At 46.9% G+C, this 19,175-nt stretch overlaps 1 protein-coding gene across 1 annotated transcript in view; it reads left to right on the top strand.

The window, feature by feature from the left end:
* LOC307202404 (uncharacterized protein) overlaps nt 1-19,175 on the top strand; it is an 85,357-nt gene that overhangs the window by 36,255 nt on the left and 29,927 nt on the right. Inside the window, exons 27-39 of the mRNA XM_079952291.1 lie at nt 315-434; nt 1,154-1,246; nt 1,852-2,069; nt 3,315-3,511; nt 4,127-4,429; nt 6,023-6,240; nt 9,038-9,199; nt 10,266-10,343; nt 12,053-12,409; nt 12,958-13,314; nt 15,676-15,807; nt 16,468-16,617; nt 18,432-18,548. Coding sequence (XP_079808417.1) covers nt 315-434; nt 1,154-1,246; nt 1,852-2,069; nt 3,315-3,511; nt 4,127-4,429; nt 6,023-6,240; nt 9,038-9,199; nt 10,266-10,343; nt 12,053-12,409; nt 12,958-13,314; nt 15,676-15,807; nt 16,468-16,617; nt 18,432-18,548 — 2,502 coding nt within the window. The remainder of the gene's footprint in view (nt 1-314; nt 435-1,153; nt 1,247-1,851; nt 2,070-3,314; nt 3,512-4,126; nt 4,430-6,022; nt 6,241-9,037; nt 9,200-10,265; nt 10,344-12,052; nt 12,410-12,957; nt 13,315-15,675; nt 15,808-16,467; nt 16,618-18,431; nt 18,549-19,175) is intronic.

Below are 19,175 nucleotides of genomic sequence, written 5' to 3'. Positions count from 1 at the left end.
GAAATTAATGGACCTGCTAGTAATGTTCAATGATGTGCTCTGAGAATTGAATGCAGCCCATATGTCTCAAATGAGCATCCATACATACGAATTAGCATTTACAAATTTCTATGTAACATATATTTATTGCAATGCGTAAGTAGCCATTCTACTTGCCTGGACAACAAACTTTAACTTCTTTAATAACCACGGCTTTCAAATGGGGAACCTGGGGGGACTATAATGTGGACTGCAGGAAAGTCATGCAAGATGAGTCAGAAGATCTTCTGTTAATCTGAAGAAAGGGATAACTTGTGGGGTTTCCTTCCTACTAGCTCAAGTTTCCACAGTTGGTTGCTATGAGGGGGGAGCTCTTTTCAAGAGAAGCTGGACTGGCTTATTTTACATCCGGTGTGACAATAACAGCTACTATCGACCAACAGGATACTTCGCAGGTCAGGTTTCGTACTAGTCTTTTATGCAACTAAGAGGACCTCTAGACCAGACTTTCTCAGCCTTGGGTCCCTAGATGTTGTTCAACAACAACTCCTATCATTCCTAGCCAGCATGGGAAGTGGTCAGGGATGATGGGAGATGTGATTCAAAAACATCTGGGCACCCAATGTTGAGAAAGGCGGGAGGGATTCAAGCACAATTTGTGTGGATTGAAGCACTTTGTCATTGTAGCGCAACAAATCGACTTTTAAAAAAAATCACGGACACTAGGAAAGAGAGAGGAAAATGCACTGGAAGGTGTGGGCAAACAAATATTGGCAGAAACTGTCTCCAAGCAGACATTTTTCCAAGTCATTGCAATGTAAACATTTGTCCATTTTAACCTACCCTCTGTAATTATGATTGCAGCCAATACTATCCATGGTTGGAACCTTCTATTAACCCAAGGGCGAGGCTGGAACAGAAGCATGCATGTGCTGAAAGGGGGAGCAGCAATGTTGTCCAACGATGTCTATTGCCATGTCACATCATGCCCACTGGTGTTAATGAAATTTAGCATGATGTGCCAGTATATCAGTCAGAAAGCCACAGCTTCATAACCCAACAGATACTGCAGCACGAAAGGAGCTTTAGAAAATGGGATGGAAGTGGTAGATGTATAATCAAGAAAGCTAACATAATATTCCCCGTGTCTGAATGTACTCTTCTGTATCAACAGTTTACAGCTTGGCTGAATGGAACCAAGACTGGGTTTGGATTTTATTCACAATTTTCTCACTCGAATCAATCAAACTTTCCTCCAAGTTTTCAGGTACCAAAATTCATATTCCCCAACAGCAACAGCAGCAATTTATGTTTAGTCTTCTCCTTTCTTTCCCCCTACGTTTTGCTTTGCTGAAATGATGTGATAGTTGCCGGAGTTGTCAATCTTCAGGGTTTTCTCCAGCTCAGATTCTGATCTGGGGTGAAAACAAAGTAACAGAATCCTAAGAATCACAGAGTGAGAGGGGCTTGGAGGCCATCTTGTCTCACCTCCTGCTCAGGGCCAGCCTGCCCATGAGAAACTTATGTTCCATAGAAATCTACCCACCTGTAGTGTATGAATACTAGATCTCAACCTGCCCTCTGCATGAATGTTGGGTAAAATTGCAATAAAAATGTATGTATTGGGGAAAATTCACACTAAAATGCTGATGAATTTCATGAAGTGTTGTTTTTTTTTAAAAAAAAATAGCAAACTGATGTGAAAATGTGGAGAAAGGAATGTAAGTTTGGAAAACGAGAAACTGAGGGAAACAAAAAAATGACAGATTTGGCTTTGAGATTTGGGGTGGGGAAGGATGGGACTTATCCTTGGTCGGGCTGCGCCCCAGTTGACCCATGGATTGCTTGTTTTGTTTTTTTTCCTGCCCTTAGGCCCATGCCACCACAAACCGATACGGCAGGAATGGTCTCAATGGATCCTTTTGCCTTCACTCTGGCAGAAAGGATATTGTGTTGCTGGAGGCGGACTTCAATGGTGAGATGAGGAAGGATGCTGGAAGCATCAGAGTGAGCACTCTCCTAAGACAGGCAATTCTGACGCAGTTCAGATATTTGTGGCTGCAGTTCAATGGCAAGATGTCGCCAACCAGGTAAAGAAAGCAGCAACTGGGGCTGTAGCCCAAACCTTCATTTTGTAGCCAAATATCATCATCAGTTATACAATAAATAAGGGGGCACAACTCAAAATATGGTTCAAAGCAAACTAATAAAATAATCAGGTGTGATGTTCAATATATATCAGAACTATGGAGCCCCACTGGAAAATTATGCTGCATGTACTCAGGGGATGTTCTGTTCTACCTGTTAAAGGCTGAGCCTTGGCACTCAGAATAGGTTCTATACCTGAGCTCAGATTATTCAGCTCTGAACCTGCTCTCTGGCAGGGGAACAGGACAAGGCCTCTTCTCTCGTGGCCCCACAGCTATGGAATGCCAAGCCCAAGACAGAGGACAGTACCTCTTAACATGGCTCGTGGCTACAAGTTAAAACTATGGATTTTACTCCCACAAGACGTAGTGAGGGCCAGTGGCATAGCATGGGGGTGACAGGGGTGCTTGCCCCAGATGCAAAATTTGTTAGGGGTGCAAAATTTCGACACCCGGTGCTACCTCAATACAGCTGCATGCTTCCGTCACTGGGATCCATTGAAAATGGCTTCCTTATGCAAACCAGGAAGTGGCCTCTCCTGACAACGCAACAACTCTTTTCTTAACTTTACGGCTATCATTTCCTGGGTGACGCCTTAGCCAGTTGAAAGCATGTGCATACTCTGTCCATTTCCCTCCCACCCACCCCTCCGCCTGGCTCCAGGTGCTGGCAACCCACGTTACACCACTGATGAGGGCCACCAACGGGTGGCTTAAAAATAGGCTTAGACAAATGCATGGAGGATGAAGTTGTTGGTGGCTACTGGCTCACAATGGATTAGCTGTACCTCCAGGGTTGGAGGCGGTAGCTCCTGGAATACCAGCTGCTGGGAATCACACATGGGGAGTGTGCTTTTGCACTCAGGTCCTGCTTGCAGGCGTCCTGTGGGCATCTGGCTGCTCACTGTGAGAACACGATGCTGAACTAAATGGGCCATTGACCTGATCCAGCGGGCTCTGTATATGTCATGATAAGCCAAGAACCTTGACTTATTAAACCAGTTTGCCAGTTACATGCTTCTGCTGCATGTAGTGCAACTGCCCTCCAACCATCCACTTGCTTTTACAAAGGCCACAGATTCCCCATCCCTGCTTTAGGTAGCCGTGGTTCAGCAGTGAAGATCACAGAGCTGTCCTTCCATGGCTATGTCTACTGACTGCTTGCATTGCCTTCCTTCTTGCCTCCAGAGCTATGCTGTCTTCTGCAGTGAAGCTGAATCACAATGCCTTTCACCTGGGCATTGTGGGATCCAAGGAGCAGAAAGGGGGTCTGGTGCTGACCCTCCATGGCAGTTTCCGGCACAATGTTCTCAGCTTAAAGCACGTCATACCCCAGGACCTTTCCCTGGATGGCTCTCTCAAGCACAAAAACAACATCCGTGAAGGTATTGCTTTACTGCAAAGTTCAGAACAAGCATTCATATCCTTCTTGAGCAGGTAGGGCATTGTCTGGCCTTGACTGAGGTCCAAGATAGGCTGCAGTCAGAGTCCTGTTCTGGTGCAGGCAAAGAGACCAATGGATGTCATCATCCAAGACAGGATGGGGAATCAGGTCACATTCTGGATCAAGTAGCCTTGGCCAGACTGTCTATGTGGCTGTAAGTATTCATTTTGGGAACAACAACAACAACAACAACAATTTATTATTTATACCCCACCCATCTGGCTGGGTTTCCTCAGCCACTCTGAGCAGCTTCCAACAAAATATCAAAATACAGTAATGCATCAAACATTTAAAGCTTCCCTAAACAGGGCTGCCTTCAGATGTCTTCTAAAAGTCTGGTGGTTGTTGTTCCCTTTGACATCTGGTGGAAGGGCGTTCCACAGGGCAAGTGCCACTACCGAGAAGGCCCTCTGCCTGGTTCCCTGTAATTTCACTTCTCGCAGTGAAGGAACTGCCAGAAGGCCCTCGAAGCTGGACCTTGGTGTCCGGGCAGAACAATGAGGGTGGAGACGCTCCTTCAGATATACTGGACCACAGCCTTCCTTCTGTCTAACAGGCATCATGAACATCATGGTTAACCAGTCAGTGTTTGGAGCACACATCCGGAACAGAAACGTGTTTGGAAACGAGAGCTTTCATAACATCGCAGTGGCTGTGACTCAGAATGGTAGCAGGGCTTTCCCAAGAGAGGCAAAGTTCCGAGGGCAACTCAAGCTCAGAAGAGGAATTCAGAAGGGTTTGGCCAGTATCCAGGTGGACACGAGAGCTCTCCATCTTAATATCTCAAATATTATCATTCTGGAGCATCTTGGAGCCTCAGGGATGCCCGCCCACAACATCAGTAATTTCTATACCACAGGTATGAAATGCAACCCAATACTGGGCTGTTTCTTGGGATCAGTAGAATGCCATTTGGAAAGAGGAGCTCCTTTTCTTTGAGAAGTACTCTGTGACTGCCTGCACTTCTCCAAACAGCCTACTAAATTTCTATCTCCTTCCATTTTGGGCGCTGTTTCTTAAGGGTTGTTGGGAATTATAACTCTGTGAGGGGTAAACAAGAGTTCCCAGGATTCTTTGAGAGAAGGAATGAAACAACATTCAACAACTTTTCAGACACTGAATTTGAAATGCAAGTGCCTGAATCTCTCATAAGGACCCATCTTTATGTTCAGTTTCCTTTAAAACAACTTTTTTTAAAAAGCAAGTGTAGGGGAAATGAGCTGTTTCCATGTTTCCACAATGCCTGCTTTTTACATTATACCTTTGCTTTGATCCTTGCCTTTCAGTTCTAAGGTACAATTTAATTCACAGTGTGGGTTTGGAGTGGGGGGACTGGCTCTTAAAAAACTCCAATAATTTCAGCTGGCTTGGAGCCATCTCAGTGAATAAAAATCCCAAACCTCAAAGCGGAGGGGAAATAATAGTTCTGAAGTCAGCTTTAAAGTACAGGTGTGTTTTTAGTTACAACTTCAAAGTACAGGCTCTACCCTTGAAGAGTCTTCTCTAGTTTTCCAGTGGCATAATGGTGCTATTGAATATGAATGAGTGTTTAATTCCTTGCCAGCCACTCTCAAGGAGAATGAGCTTTCATGCTTCTGTTAACAGCATTTGGAGCAGATTCAAGAATGAATGGGGTTGACTTGCTCTGAGTTCTGCAAAGGAAATCTTTCCTTGCCGTCCCAAAAAAGAAGCAGCAGTAGCATCTAGCAGGGCTCTGCATGGACACGCACAAACATTTGGATCCAATTTGTGGCCCAGATTTGTAAATCTGCATTGGACCCAATCCAGACCCATTCCAACCTGCCCTGGGTCCGAATCCAGATTGTGATTACGAACTTACAAATCTCCTGAAATCCTATAGGCTTGCATGACAAAACCAAAATAGCAATAGCTTACTTGTTTTTCACATAGGGGCATGATGTCTAGGGCATGGTGGTAGCATATTCAGAGTTCAAAGGCCCATTCCAGCAAGGCAAAAACACTCAAGGAAAATGTGAAGCAGAGCTAGTAAAGGCTGTTAGCCTGAGGAGAGTCTAGAGGGCAATTCCCCATATGATTCAGAATCCCTGCCCTGTTAGAACATGGCATGGCCCTTAGGGGAATTTGAGGAGGATGGCAGGAAACAGGCATAAAGGGAATGGCAGACAAAGAGAGAAGACGTATCTGACCCACTTTTGACTGGGGCCATGCTCACCTCTTGTTTTAGTCCTACCTCCCCCCCGCCACCAGCATGCTTCCACTGACAGCTCACCCCAAAGAAAATGTGGCCCTCAACAAAGAAAGGATTTCCCTCCCCTGAGCTTCTGAAGACTCAGAATGTGCCTTTACAACTAATCACCTATCGAAACCCCAAAGCAAGCTACCCGTTGTTCCTGACTCTTTTCTGTATATGTGTCTCTGTGCATCCAATGTGCTTTGCTTAATCTCCCTCTTTCTCTTTGGCTTCCCACAGAAAGTAGCATCCTGGCCACATATGGCCACTTCAGTACTAACAGCACAGTAACTCTGAAGCTGCAAGGAGGTAGCAGAAAGATGGCTGCAGCAGCTGGAGCTGAGCAGCGGCCCTCGGAAACCCTTCAAGCCCAGATCATTGCAAACTTCAGCCACAACATTCCAGAGCTGAATAATCATGGGATCCCTTTCCGCATAGAGTCTACCTGCCATTTCCAAGTAAGGAGAACAATGCTATTGACGGGGGGGTTGGGAAAATCAGGTCAAAATATGGTCCTCCAGGCCTCTCTTTCTGGCCCTCAGGACCTTTTCTGGGCCATGCCCCTCCCCAGGCTGAATCTGCCCCATGCCCTCCTTGGGGGCTTTTGCCTGGCTGGAATGTGCCCCTGAAATGCCTTTTGTTTGCATGGCTAGAGGAGAGGGGTTGCTTATAAACCAAATGTTGCCTCAAAGACAGGAAGTCCTGCCTCCTCACATCCTGCCTTTCTCTGATATATTGAGTGAGTTCTTCTGGAGGGCTTCTAAACCTGTCTAGAGAACAGCGGCAATGAACTCCCCTTTCCCCTCCAGGGATTGGGCTTCTCCTTCTTCCCTTGCTATCTTTGGGTATTGGGGTGACCAAATTATTGGAATATGAATTTTTGGAAAGTCCCCAACACAATTGCTTGCTTAGCGCATGAAATATACTCAGAGTCGAGAGTGGATTTCATGCTCTTTATTCAGTTCATAGTGGTGAGGAGGAATGGAAGTTCCCCCAGAATGTCTGCTTTACAGTATTTACCGTATTTTTCCCTCTATAACACGCAGATTTTTTCTCCTAAAAAGTAAGGGGAAATGTCTGTGCATGTTATAGAGCGAATGTGTGGTCCCTGGAGCCGTTTGTCCCAAGTGCATGGCAAAAATCAGGCAAAAATCATATTGTGCCGTCACGGAGGAGAGAAGGCTGCTGCTTTCCTGCATTTTGCCTCAGGGTCTTACTGCCCACCCTGTTCTGTTTCAGTTGCTGTTTGCTCAGACGGAACAAAGAGCAATGAAATCCCCTCCCCTCCAGGCAACCCCTCCCCTCCAGGCAAGTAGAGAGGAAAGCAGAGCGTCCACTCCGGTGGTGCTGCTGCTGCTGCTGCTGCGTCTGGGGACTCGCAGGCAGCGGAAAACATGCAGATAAGAGAGAGAGAGAGAGAGAGAGAGAGAGAGAGGGGGGCTGGCTTGAGTGGGTGGGTGGACTTTTGCCTTCCTTTCCCCCCCCCCTTTAAACCCCTCTCCTGCATTCTTAGCCAGCTGCTTCTCCGCACACCCCTCTCATGCTCCTTGTCCCTTCTATATTTTTCCTTCCCTCCCCACTTAAAACATGGTTACAAAGCACGGATCCACATGGATCCTCAGGATCTTTGCATTGGGTCAGCCCAAATTCACCATCAGAGCACATAGCATGTCCATGGCTACAGCCTGCCCCCCAAAAATCACGCACCCACTGTTGCCTGGGGCTGCAATGGTGCAAAAACATGGTTACAAAGCATGGATCCACATGGATCCTCAGGATCCTTGCATTGGGTCACCTCAAATTCACCATCAGATCACATAGCATGTCCATGGCTACAGCCTGCCCCCCAAAAATCACGTACCCACTGTTGCCTGGGGCTGCAATGGTGCAAAAATGTGGTTACAAAGCATGGATCCACATGGATTCTCAGGATCTTTGCATTGGGTCAGCCCAAATTCACCACCAGAGCACATAGCATGTCCATGGCTACAGCCTGCCCCCCAAAAATCACGCACCCACTGTTGCCTGGGGCTGCAATGGTGCAAAAACATGGTTACAAAGCATGGATCCACATGGATCCTCAGGATCTTTGCATTGGGTCACCTCAAATTCACCATCAGATCACATAGCATGTCCATGGCTACAGCCTGCCCCCCAAAAATCACGTACCCACTGTTGCCTGGGGCTGCAATGGTGCAAAAACGTGGTTACAAAGCATGGATCCACAGGGATTCTCAGGATTTTTGCATTGGGTCACCCCAAATTCACCATCAGATCACATGTCTGTGGCCACAGCATGAAGCACAAAAATGATACATCCACTGTTTCATTCAGAATGTTTTTTCCCTTGTTTTCCTCCTCTAAAAACGATGTGCGTGTTATGGTCAGGTGCGTGTTATAGAGCGAAAATACAGTACATTATTTACACAATGGGCTGCACGTGATTGGCTAATTCTGGGATTCTCCTGTAGGCCAATCAGGTTGTGGATTCACTTCCACCTGGAGCTGGATTGGGTGGCTCCTGTGGACCAATCAGACTGCTGCATTCTGGGTCCTATTGTTCTAGGACCAATCAGACTGCTGCATTTTGGATCCTATTCAACTCAGTACATAAAGACTCTCCTCCCTGGAAGAGAGGGGAGTGGTTGTGGGCGGGAGCCCGAGCTCCACCTCCTGGCCAGGGGCCGTGGCCCCCGCCCCTCCTCACCTGGCTGGTGCCCACGCCCACCGGAGGCAGCCAGCCAGGTGTCTCCGGGGGGCGTGTTTAGCAGCTTAATGCTGCGGGGCCAGCTCCGCCTCCTCCTCAGTCGTCGTCGTCCCGCAGCGAGTCATAACATAACAGCGCATAACTCGACGACTTTAGAACAGGGGTTCTAAAGTTTGTTTAGAATAGCCCAAGAGCCACATTCCCTTCTGGGGGTCACATTCCAGTGGTGGGTGGAGCCAGAGGCAAAAGCAGGTGGAGCCCCCAATGTAAATATTACTTTGATACGGTAGGCTACTTTCTTCAGGGACCCCTCTCTATCCTCCACCCAGGGAAGCAAGAGGCTTGATCAAAGTTCACGCACTCATTCCAGGCAGGCAAAAACACTTTGGGTACAAAGATGTGTAGTTTCTGTGACCATTTTTGGAATGCCGGCAGATGAAAGGCAGTTCACGGGGGTGGCTGAAAGGCTGAGTATTGTCTAGCATAGTATTATTGCCCGTTAAGATGTCTGGTCCTTCTCTGCACATCAGCCTTTTGCCTCTGGTTAGAATTTCAGCGAGAAGATGGCAATGAGAGTGGCAGCCCAGGCTGGTGAAGAAGAATTCAAGATTGAATTGGAGAAGCAAGGCACCAATAGCACCACAGGGTTTTCCCTTTTTCTTTACCATGACGTGGGACTCCTGATTCACACCATTCCACCATTAGTACGGGTTAGTTGACCACATTGCTGGTTTGTTTGGGGGGGGTTTAAGTCTGCAAATGCTACTGAATTAATGACTTCTTTTGCATTGTTTTGGCGCTTCCTTACATTGGAATGAATGTAAGATTTGTAAATGCGGGTGGCGCTGTGGTCTAAACCACAGAACCTAGGGCTTGCCGATCAGAAGGTCAGCGGTTTGAATCCCCACAGCGGGGTGAGCTCCCATTGCTCGGTCCCTGCTCCTGCCAACCTAGCAGTTTGAAAGCACTTTAAAGTGCAAGCAGATAAATAGGTACCACTCCAGCGGGAAGGTAAACGGTGTTTCCGTGCGTTGCTCTGGTTTGTCAGAAGCAGCTTAGTCATGCTGGCCACATGACCTGGAAGCTGTCTGCAGACAAACGCTGGCTCCCTCAGCCAGTAAAGCGAGATGAGTGCTGCAACCCAGTGGCGTAGCGTGGGTTGTCAGCACCCGGGGCAAGGCAAGTAATTTGCGCCCCCTAACCCGCATGCCTGGCACCCCCCCCTCCACAGTGGGCGGCGACCAGGCGGCTCAGATCGGATTCGCACAGCAGTGAGAGAGAGTGAGTGAGCCAGGTAGGGGCAGAGAGGTGCGAGTGCGAGCGCGCCCCCCCAAAATGTTGTGCCCGGTGCGGCCGGCCCCCCCTGCACCCCCCACGCTACACCACTGCTGCAACCCCAGAGTCGTATGCGACTGGACTTAACGGTCAGGGGTCTCTTTACCTTTACCTTACATTGGAATGAACGTTAGATTTGTAAATCGTTCTGTAAGCTATGTGACTTAGGTTAAATAGCAGGCAGCAAGACAAATAATAGTATTGGGTGGGCACCGAATTCAAGCGTTGTGAAATGTTGAGCTGCAGCAAAGAAAACAAAGTATCTCATTGCTGCAATTATATTTCATTTCAGCTTTGTGTATGAGTGGGTGTGTTTACTAGGAATGGGCGGATCTGCCAATATCAGTCCTCTCCGTTTCTTATTTTTCCAACCTTAAATTCCATTCTCCACATTTCTGTAGCCGTTAGAGAATTTACTATTTTTTTACTGATATTCTGCAGGTCCAGTGTGATGGAGAATCCACATCTCATCAGCTTTCTGGCCATTGTCACGGAGAGGTTGCAAATCACTCAGTGGAGGTACAAGGTTCATTCTCAAAGCTTGGTCAACAGCATTGCACTGTCTGCAGTAAAGAGAGTCTGAGCATTGGGGGTTGTTTAAGGCATGGAGATCAATATGAATTGAATGGCCTCTGGGTGCAGACTTTCAAGTATCTCTGCTCACTCAACATCCCAGGGAATTTACAGGTTAAAAAACTCATCAATCCAAAGGGTAATAAGTGTATGACTATTTTTAATCTCACCACAGATGGGTGGGGGGGTTTGTTCTGAATTAGAAGTGACAGCAGAACCCCTGTTAAAGTGGTATGGATTTGTCTCCTTGGCGAACCCACACATCCCCAGTTTGATGCTCACAGCAGAGGTGAGAGGGGTCTATGGTACAGAAAAATGCATTTATGAAGGCAACGTGGGATCTTCAAGCAACCGAGGGCTCAGGCTGCTTAAACTGAGAGCAAAATGTGAGGGCTCCTTCCTGGCTGCAGTGGAGTGGAACCCCAAAGTGTGGGGTTTCCCTAGAAGCCAAGGCAGCAGGAGGTTGTCTCTGGCAGTGACAGGTGAAACCCGAAAAATGTGCCTCATTTGTAAGCTAGACATGGAAAGCGGTCCAAACTGCCTCATCGTGAGCGGGCAATTCCTGCTGCAGAGCAGCCCATCAGAGATCCCTTGGGTGTGGTTACACCACTGGGAGGAGCAGGAACAGAGAGGAACATCTGTGCCAGAAGAGGTGCAAAGCAATGGGATTTTGGTGTTTGATGCGTTTTCCGTAAGAGCCCAAATTAACTGCACTGTGGATGGGAAGCCAATGCAAATGGTAGCGGTGGCTGCTTGGGACCCAAACTAGAGCTGGATTAGCTGCTCAGCCACCGTGTCCCAGCATGGACTAAGGCCCGCTTCCCAGCCAGGAACTGATTACATGGAGTCGCCCAGTTGGGGAATGGAGCGGCCCTGAGCTTGGAACTGATGAGCGGGCTGTGCAGGCTTTCAGGTGTGGGACGGTTTGGAAGGAGGCCTGGCGCAGCATGGAGCCTCGGCGTTCACAGCCATTGCCCCTCTTTCCAGGTAGAAAGAAGCATGTCCCAATCGCGAGGGCATCTTTTGCCTCTTCAGAGCTTCTGCTGGCCAGATCATGAAAGGCCTTTTTTGCTGGGCCTCTTCATGTGTACAGTGGTGCCTCAGGTTACATACACTTCAGGTTACATATGCTTCAGGTTACAGACTCTGCTAACCCAGAAATATTACCTTGGGTTAAGAACTTTGCTTCAGGAAGGGGACAGAAATCGTGCAGCTGTGGCACAGTGGCAGCGGGAGGCCCCATTAGCTAAAGTGGTTAAGAACAGTTTCAGGTTAAGACCGGACGTCCGGCATGAATTAAGTTCTTAACCAGAGGTACCACTGTACTGCACACTGTACAGAGTACCACTGTACTGCCTGTTCCACAGACGTCCCCCTCTCTATCCTCTATCCAGGCAAGCAAGAGGTGTGATCAGAGTGCAAGGACACACTCCAGGCAGGCAAAACCACTTAGAATAGGAGTCAATATCAGGGAGTGCTGGGGCGGGGGGAGTGCTGCCTGGAGGGAGTTTCAAGGGCCGTATCAATGGGCATGGGGGGCCGGATTTCACCTCCGCTTTTAGAATGTGCATGGCAGAAGGCAACAGTGCATCTTTCCAGATCAGTGTGGCCCGCTGGTTGCGGCGAGCCGACAGCCTCCTTCTTCTCTGTTTTAGGCCCCGACGAGAGTTTTGCTCAGCGGGTCAGTGGGGACTGCCAACTGCACAGCCGACGTGGTTGGAGAGGTCATTTCCAACGCCACCTTTGCTCAGTTCCGTATCCACGCTGCCTGCAACCCTCAGCACAGTTTGGAAATCGGCCTCAGGCACGCCTGGCCTTACCTCAGCTCTCTGGGTCTTGCCCAGGAGAGCAGGATAAAAGCAGCTGCTGTGAAAGCGGACGAGTACAAAGGCCTTCTGGAGGCCACTCTTGGGAAATGCAAGTTAACAGGCAATGGAGAAGTGAATAGAGAGGGTGAAGTCACCGCTGCAGAATGGAAAGTTATTCTTCTAAATAAATGTGACCTTCTGGAGGTGATTATTTACTATCGCCACCCCAACTGATGGGTTGGAGCATATTTTCTAGAGTTGGAGGCACCCTTGAGGTGCCCTTGAAGTCTTCCCTTGTTGCCCATGAGGTCTTTGAAACCCACCCACACCTACCTAGCTCTCTCACTGTCCCTTTTGCCATGGGGTGTTGAGATTGGTTACCTTTTTCTCTCTTGAAAAGTACAGAGTTGAAGGAGGAAGTTGGAAGAGTTATACCCTTTCCCACTTCCTCTTTCAGCTTTGTGTGCTTTTCAAGGCTCGGACTAATTCTTCTGGAGCCAACTTTTACCAGATCCCTTGGAAGAGCAAAGTGTTTGCATCCATGTACAGTTTCTCTCTTTCTATCTCCTGATTGTGGGGAGGGGGAGGCTGATCTGGGAGAGGGGCAAAAAGTGAGAGTGGCACCCACAGTACTCCCTCAAATATCCGAAATTCCCTGGGGGTGTAAAAGATTGGCAACTCATGCTCTGGAGAATAGATTCTACATAGGCTAAGACTAAACTGAGCTCTCCCCTGTCTTTTCTCTTTCCTAGAAAATGGAGTTACCCCAGAAACTAGTCTCCAGGGGTTCGTTCCTCATGAACATCTACAATGTCAGTTTAGCAACACACTTCTGGTGTGATGGCAAAACCGCTGATGTGCAGCTGGAGGTGTCTTCTGTAGACAAATATACCGTGCAAGGATCGCTGGGTCACTCTTTCCCCTACCTCTACGATCTAGGGCTGCCTCCGGACAACTCACTCCACCTCTCCGTGACAAATGGCTCCGTCCTCAATGGACTTATCTTGCTGCACAACGGAAACTGCAAGCTTGAAGCACAAGGAGAAATCAGACCCCAAAACCAGACTGAATGGGCCCTGGAGATGGAAACAGATTGTACCGTTTTGCAGGTCGTACCTGGTTCCTTTCTGGTTCTAAAGCAAAACATGGCACTCTAGAAACTGGCTTGATTATTTTTCAGATAATCAATCTGAGCTTAAAAAAGAGAGAGAGCTGTCTTACACCTAAAGGCAGACCATGCCATTCACTCAACGGCACAAGTGTTGGTCTTTGTTTACATTTATATTGCAAATATTGCATTATGCCACCCCTGGAGAAGCACAGTGGATGGTGATGTGAGACAGGAGATTGCCAGGGATGGCGCCAGTGCAGGAGGTTGGCCCATTCAGGCCCCAATAACCTCAGTCTGACCTCAGCCAGGACCCACCTGCCTGCCTTCTTACTTGACAACCAGTCAGCGGATGGTTGTGCCTGCCATTGGCTTTGAAGTGAAGCGAATACAGTGCTGCCTCGGGTTACAGATGCTTCAGGTTACAGACACTTCAGGTTACAGACTCTGCTAACCCAGAAATAGTACCTCAGGTTAAGAACTTTGCTTCAGGATGAGAACAGAAATTGTGCGGCAGCAGCGTGGCAGCAATGAAGGCCCCATTAGCTAAAGTGGTACCTCAGCTTAAGAACAGTTTCAGGTTAAGAATGGACCTCCAGAACGAATTAAGTTCGTAACCTGAGGTACCACTGCACCATTAAAAAGTTATGAATTGTGTATAAAAAAACAAATTATGTTGAACAATAAAAGGAAGAGGAGGAGGAAAAGGTCTTGCCTGTGTACAGATGTTAGCAGATTAAATCACATTTTGAATCTTGAATGATGGTTGTATTTTGGCCCATATATATATATATATATATATATATATACACACACACACACACACACACACACACACACATATTTCGAAAGCATGAATTTGATAGATTTGGCTTTAAATGCAAATAGGATAAAATCTTTCTCCTAGCCCTAGCCACTTCTCCGATCAAACTTACCCCCTTTAAAGCTGCAGCTTTTAAGTTTATTTTTAAGAGTCTCATGGCAGCTCACCTGCATAATCACTGTTAGATTAAAAAAAAAATCTGTGAGAAATTTGGCCAGAGGGACAGAGTTACAATCTGTTGATCCCCGCGTTTGAAATGGAATCATTTTTGTTCCTCAAGACGTACCCAGGAAGAAGAACCCTTGACAATGATAGCCTCCAAATGGGTTTACAGGCTGTGAAATGCGTTTTGCATCTCACCATTGACTGGATCTGTTCAGACAGATGAGTGCCAGGGAGCGCCCTCACTTTGAAGTGAGGATCAAGTGCCAGGCAAAGGTCACGTTAGAAACTGAAGTGCCACATGGTCTGTCACCCCAAGAGGGATCCCAGAAGAAAATGAGCTGTCGGTAAATTGTGGGAAAACAGATCAGGCATGACATTAGCTTAGGCCTTGAGTCAAACCCTCGTCAACTCCAAGCCAATTTGGTCTTTCATGCAGAAAACCAATTCCAATGGCAAGGATCAGTAGAGAACAACTGCAAAGCAATACAGGTACTGCCTGCCATGAAAAAGAAGGTCCCCTTTTGACAAGATGCTCCATCTGCATACACACACAATGAAAAACAGAACAAATCCAAGCCATAACCCCTAGAGACCTTTCTAAAGACAAGGAGGACATGTTGCCAGATTCCAAACCTGGAAAATCCAGGTTAAGTCTTTTGCATGAATTTGGAAGCTGACTAAATGAGGTCAGCCTGTTTGCTCATCTTCTCCAGGACTGGCAGCAGTTCTGAGGGGCATAGCTGTCAACTTTTCCCTTTTCTTGTTAGGAATCCTATTCGGAATAAGGGAATTTCCCTTAAAAAAGGGAAACGTTGGCAGCTATGCTCTGGGGTCCTAGGAAGAGGTCTTTCCCAGGTCTTCCTGAGCATTCTCCTAGCATTACCTGGAGACACCGGAGATTGAATCTAGGACCTTCTGCATGCAAAGTAGATGCTTTGCCTCTGAGCTGTAACCCTTCCTCGGGACATAAGAAGCTGCCTTATATTGCCAGACCATTGGTCCATCTAGCTCTGTAAATTGACGGGGAGTTTCAGGGTTTCAGACAGGGGGTTCTCCCAACCCTACCTGGAGATTTCAAGGATTGGCGGTAGGGTCTTCTGCATGCAATGCAGATGCTCTTATCACTAGGCCATGGCTCTTTCCCCTCTTTAGAGAAGTGGAAGGCACAATCCAGCCAACGATGACACAGTGTACAGTTCCACTTTGAATCGCTTACACATAAATTCCATGCTGTTGGAGATTTAGGAGGAAGAGTAGTTGGCTTCCATCTTCTTGTGCAGTAAAACTCCATGAACCAGCTTCAGGCCATGTTAAGACACTGTTATTAAACCCTCTTTTTTATGAAGCTAACTTGAATATTTTATTTCATGGCAGGATCTTGGAGTCCCGGTGAAAATAGATGGGTCAGGGCATATTTTAATCAATAAAACGTACCTGGATTCTCAAGCATTGTTTACTGCAGGTGAAAATAGTTTACATGGATTCCTCGTTTTAAAAGCAGTGGCTGTAAGTAATCAAGCTGACATGTTACGTGGTTGTTTTTCTATTTGCTGTACCTCCCCAGACACTTACTAAGCTAAAAAGGTGCAAGGCAGGTGAGAAACGAATCAAAGACTCAGTTACGTTAGTCAAAATACAGCGTTATAAATGTGATACCAGAGCTGAAGTCACAATTCAGTGATATTTTCAATTGTGAGTTTTACAATGGTTTTTTGCAGAGCATATTTTTGGAGCGTTGTGGTTTTTTTAGCTGTGTAGATCTAGCCGAACCTTTGGTGGAGATAGATCCATGGCTCATTTGCTTATCTGTGCGACGGCTTGTAGTTTGTTGAACAAGCCATGGTTAAAACAAACTATGTCTTAGCACCATGTGCAAGTAAAGCCAATGGGGAGCTGCAGATGGTTACAAAAGGGGCATCCCCAGTAGACTACGCCCACCTGAAGGGAAGGGCAGGGAGAAACCTGGAAGGGAGAGGAAAATGGCATATCTTGGAAGGTGATATGGCTGGCAGGTTGGAACCTGGAATGGGAGCCCTCCATGCTGCAACATTTTACTGCAGGCCTCCTGTGTCTCTTCACTGTGGCCAGGCCCCTTTCTCAGGACAACAGACAAACGGGCCTTTCCCACACTCCTCACCTGATCTTCTTTGATACAATTTCTCACAGACCAGACAAGAGCTGCATGCGTTGCTGACCCATAATATCAAAAGCAGCCTTCGTTTGGGCATACCTGCCAGGACGGTAGTGGATTTAATTTCAGAAAAGAATGGCACCATTTGTAGGAGGTGGCTTCAGTTCAGCGTGGACGGCAAGCAGGTAACCGCACCTCCCTTTTAGTAGCGTATATCCAAATAATAGGGACGCAGGTGGCGCTGTGGGTTGAAAGCCTCAGCGCCTAGGACTTGCCGATCGAAAGGTCGGCGGTTCGAATCCCTGCGGCGGGGTGCGCTCCCGCTGCTCGGTCCCAGCGCCTGCCAACCTAGCAGTTCGAAAGCACCTCCGGGTGCAAGTAGATAAATAGGGACCGCTTACCAGCGGGAAGGTAAACGGCGTTTCCGTGTGCGGCTCTGGCTCGCCAGAGCAGCGATGTCACGCTGGCCACGTGACCCGGAAGTGTCTCCGGACAGCGCTGGCCCCTGGCCTCTTGAGTGAGATGGGCGCACAACCCCAGAGTCTGTCAAGACTGGCCCGTACGGGCAGGGGTACCTTTACCTTTACCTTATCCAAATAATGTGTGTAATAATAATAATAATAATAATAATAATAATAATAATAATTAAAATTTATATACTGCCCTTCATCCAAAGATCGCAGGGCGGCTCACAAGATAAAAATCCAGGATAAAAGCACAAAATAAATAGTTAAAACAGTAACAAAAGAATAACACACACCCCCAGCACATTTAAAAGGCATTAAGCAAAAGTGTGTCTTAAAATGCATCTATTAGTGAAAACAACATACAAAAACCATTACAGTGGTACCTTGGTTCTCAAAGTTAATCTGTTCCAGAACTCCGTTCCAAAACCAAAGGGTTCCAAAACCAAGGCACACTTTCCCATAGAAAGTAATGCAAAATGGATTAATCCGTTCCAGACTTTTAAAAACAACCCCTAAAACAGCAACTTAACATGAATTTTGCTTTCTAACAAGACCATTGACCCATAAAATGAAAGCAATAAACAATGTACTGCAGCCACACACTCAGTAGCTGAACTGGGTTCCACACAGTCACAAAAACAAAACAAAAAGAGCCACAAAAATGCAAAATAAATAGCAAAAACAGACAGACCTCAGCGTAACACTCAAAACAGAAGTGTGGCACTCAAATCAGAAGCATAACACTCAAAACGGAGGCATTTTTTAAATGAAATACATATATCTGGCCAACCACCTGCTCATGTCTTTTTCCTGCCACATTGCGGGACTAGTTTTCATTTAGTAGTAAAACTGAGGAAACACTGCATATACTACTATGTGGGTTGCCTTTTTAGGATTAGTAGTGCACACAGGGATGCAGGTGGCACTGTGGGTTAAACCACAGAGCCTAGGACTTGCTGATCAGAAGGTCAGTGGTTCGAATCCCCACGACGGAGTGAGCTCCCGTTGTTCGGTCCCAGTTCCTGCCCACCTAGCAGTTCGAAAGCATGTCAAAGTGCAAGTAGATAAATAGGTACCGCTCCAGCGGGAAGGCAAACGGTGTTTCTGTGCGCTGCTCTGGTTCACCAGAAGCGGCTTTGTCATGCTGGCCACATGACCCGGAAGCTGTACGCCGGCTCCCTCGGCCAATAAAGCAAGATGAGCGCCGCAACCCCAGAGTCGGCCACGACTGGACCTAATGGTCAGGGGTCCCTTTACCTTTAGTACACATTTATTAGCACTTTTCATTACCAATCACATGCGAAAGTGGGTTCCATGTTGCAGCTTGGGCCTCAGGTCTGGACTAATTGAAGACCCCTGGAATAAGGAGGAGTATGTTAACTGGCCTTTTGCCTCAAGCAGCAAAATGTCTGGGGTTGCCCCATTTCTCTTCCAGCTGACTTCTAATTTCAGCAACGGGGTTTGTTCAGGGCACACAACCCATATTACTAATGCATTTTTCCTCCCCCCACCCTTTTTTAAAAAAAACCTAGATCGCAGAAGAACTGAGCTTTACACAGAAGCTGGACCACATCTCTCTTGACTACAGGCTCACGCATAATCTAGAAACTTTGCAAGCACTGTGGATAGAAGACAGGATAGAGTTGCAGGTAAGGGTTTTGTTTGTTTGTGTATAGACATGCTTGTCCAGAAGCCTAACTTGGCTGCCTTGTACAAATCAGGTCACATCTTCACCATTCAAAGAATCATGGGAGGTGAAGTGGCTCTGAACTGTCACTCTGTGAGCGGTAAACTACAGCTCCCAGACTTGTTTGGGGAAGCCTATTGCTTTAAATGTGCTGTAAATGTCTGGTGTGGATGTAACCTGACATCCTTTAAATCCACTAAAATTGCAAAGAAACCAACGAACCACAGTGTGTGTGGGTGGGTGTGTGAGAGAGAGAGAGCTGTAAAACCCTCCATCCTTTCCTTTTTTATAATAATTTTTATTTGGTTTTACAAATATAAAATTATAACAGTTCAAATTACATATCCACATTTAGAGATTTCTCCAAATCTCTGGACTTCCCAATTTCCCCATTCATGGGTCCTATTGTACACCCTCTCAACTGCATATTATTCTATAATCCATATTTGTATCTCTCCATATTGTCCATAATATTCACTACATTACAAGCGTTATTAAAATCCTGATAATGTTTTCATCTGGCAGAGGTAATAAAATAATAATAAAACGTAATTGTAATAATAATAAGATCCTAGGTGAGGAATCCGGG

This window comes from Podarcis cretensis (assembly GCF_951804945.1).
Source record: "Podarcis cretensis genome assembly, chromosome: 14".
In the NCBI taxonomy this organism is placed as follows: domain Eukaryota; kingdom Metazoa; phylum Chordata; class Lepidosauria; order Squamata; family Lacertidae; genus Podarcis; species Podarcis cretensis.
The sequence above is the reverse complement of the archived record's forward strand: the minus strand, read 5'-3'. Positions and strand labels throughout refer to the sequence as shown.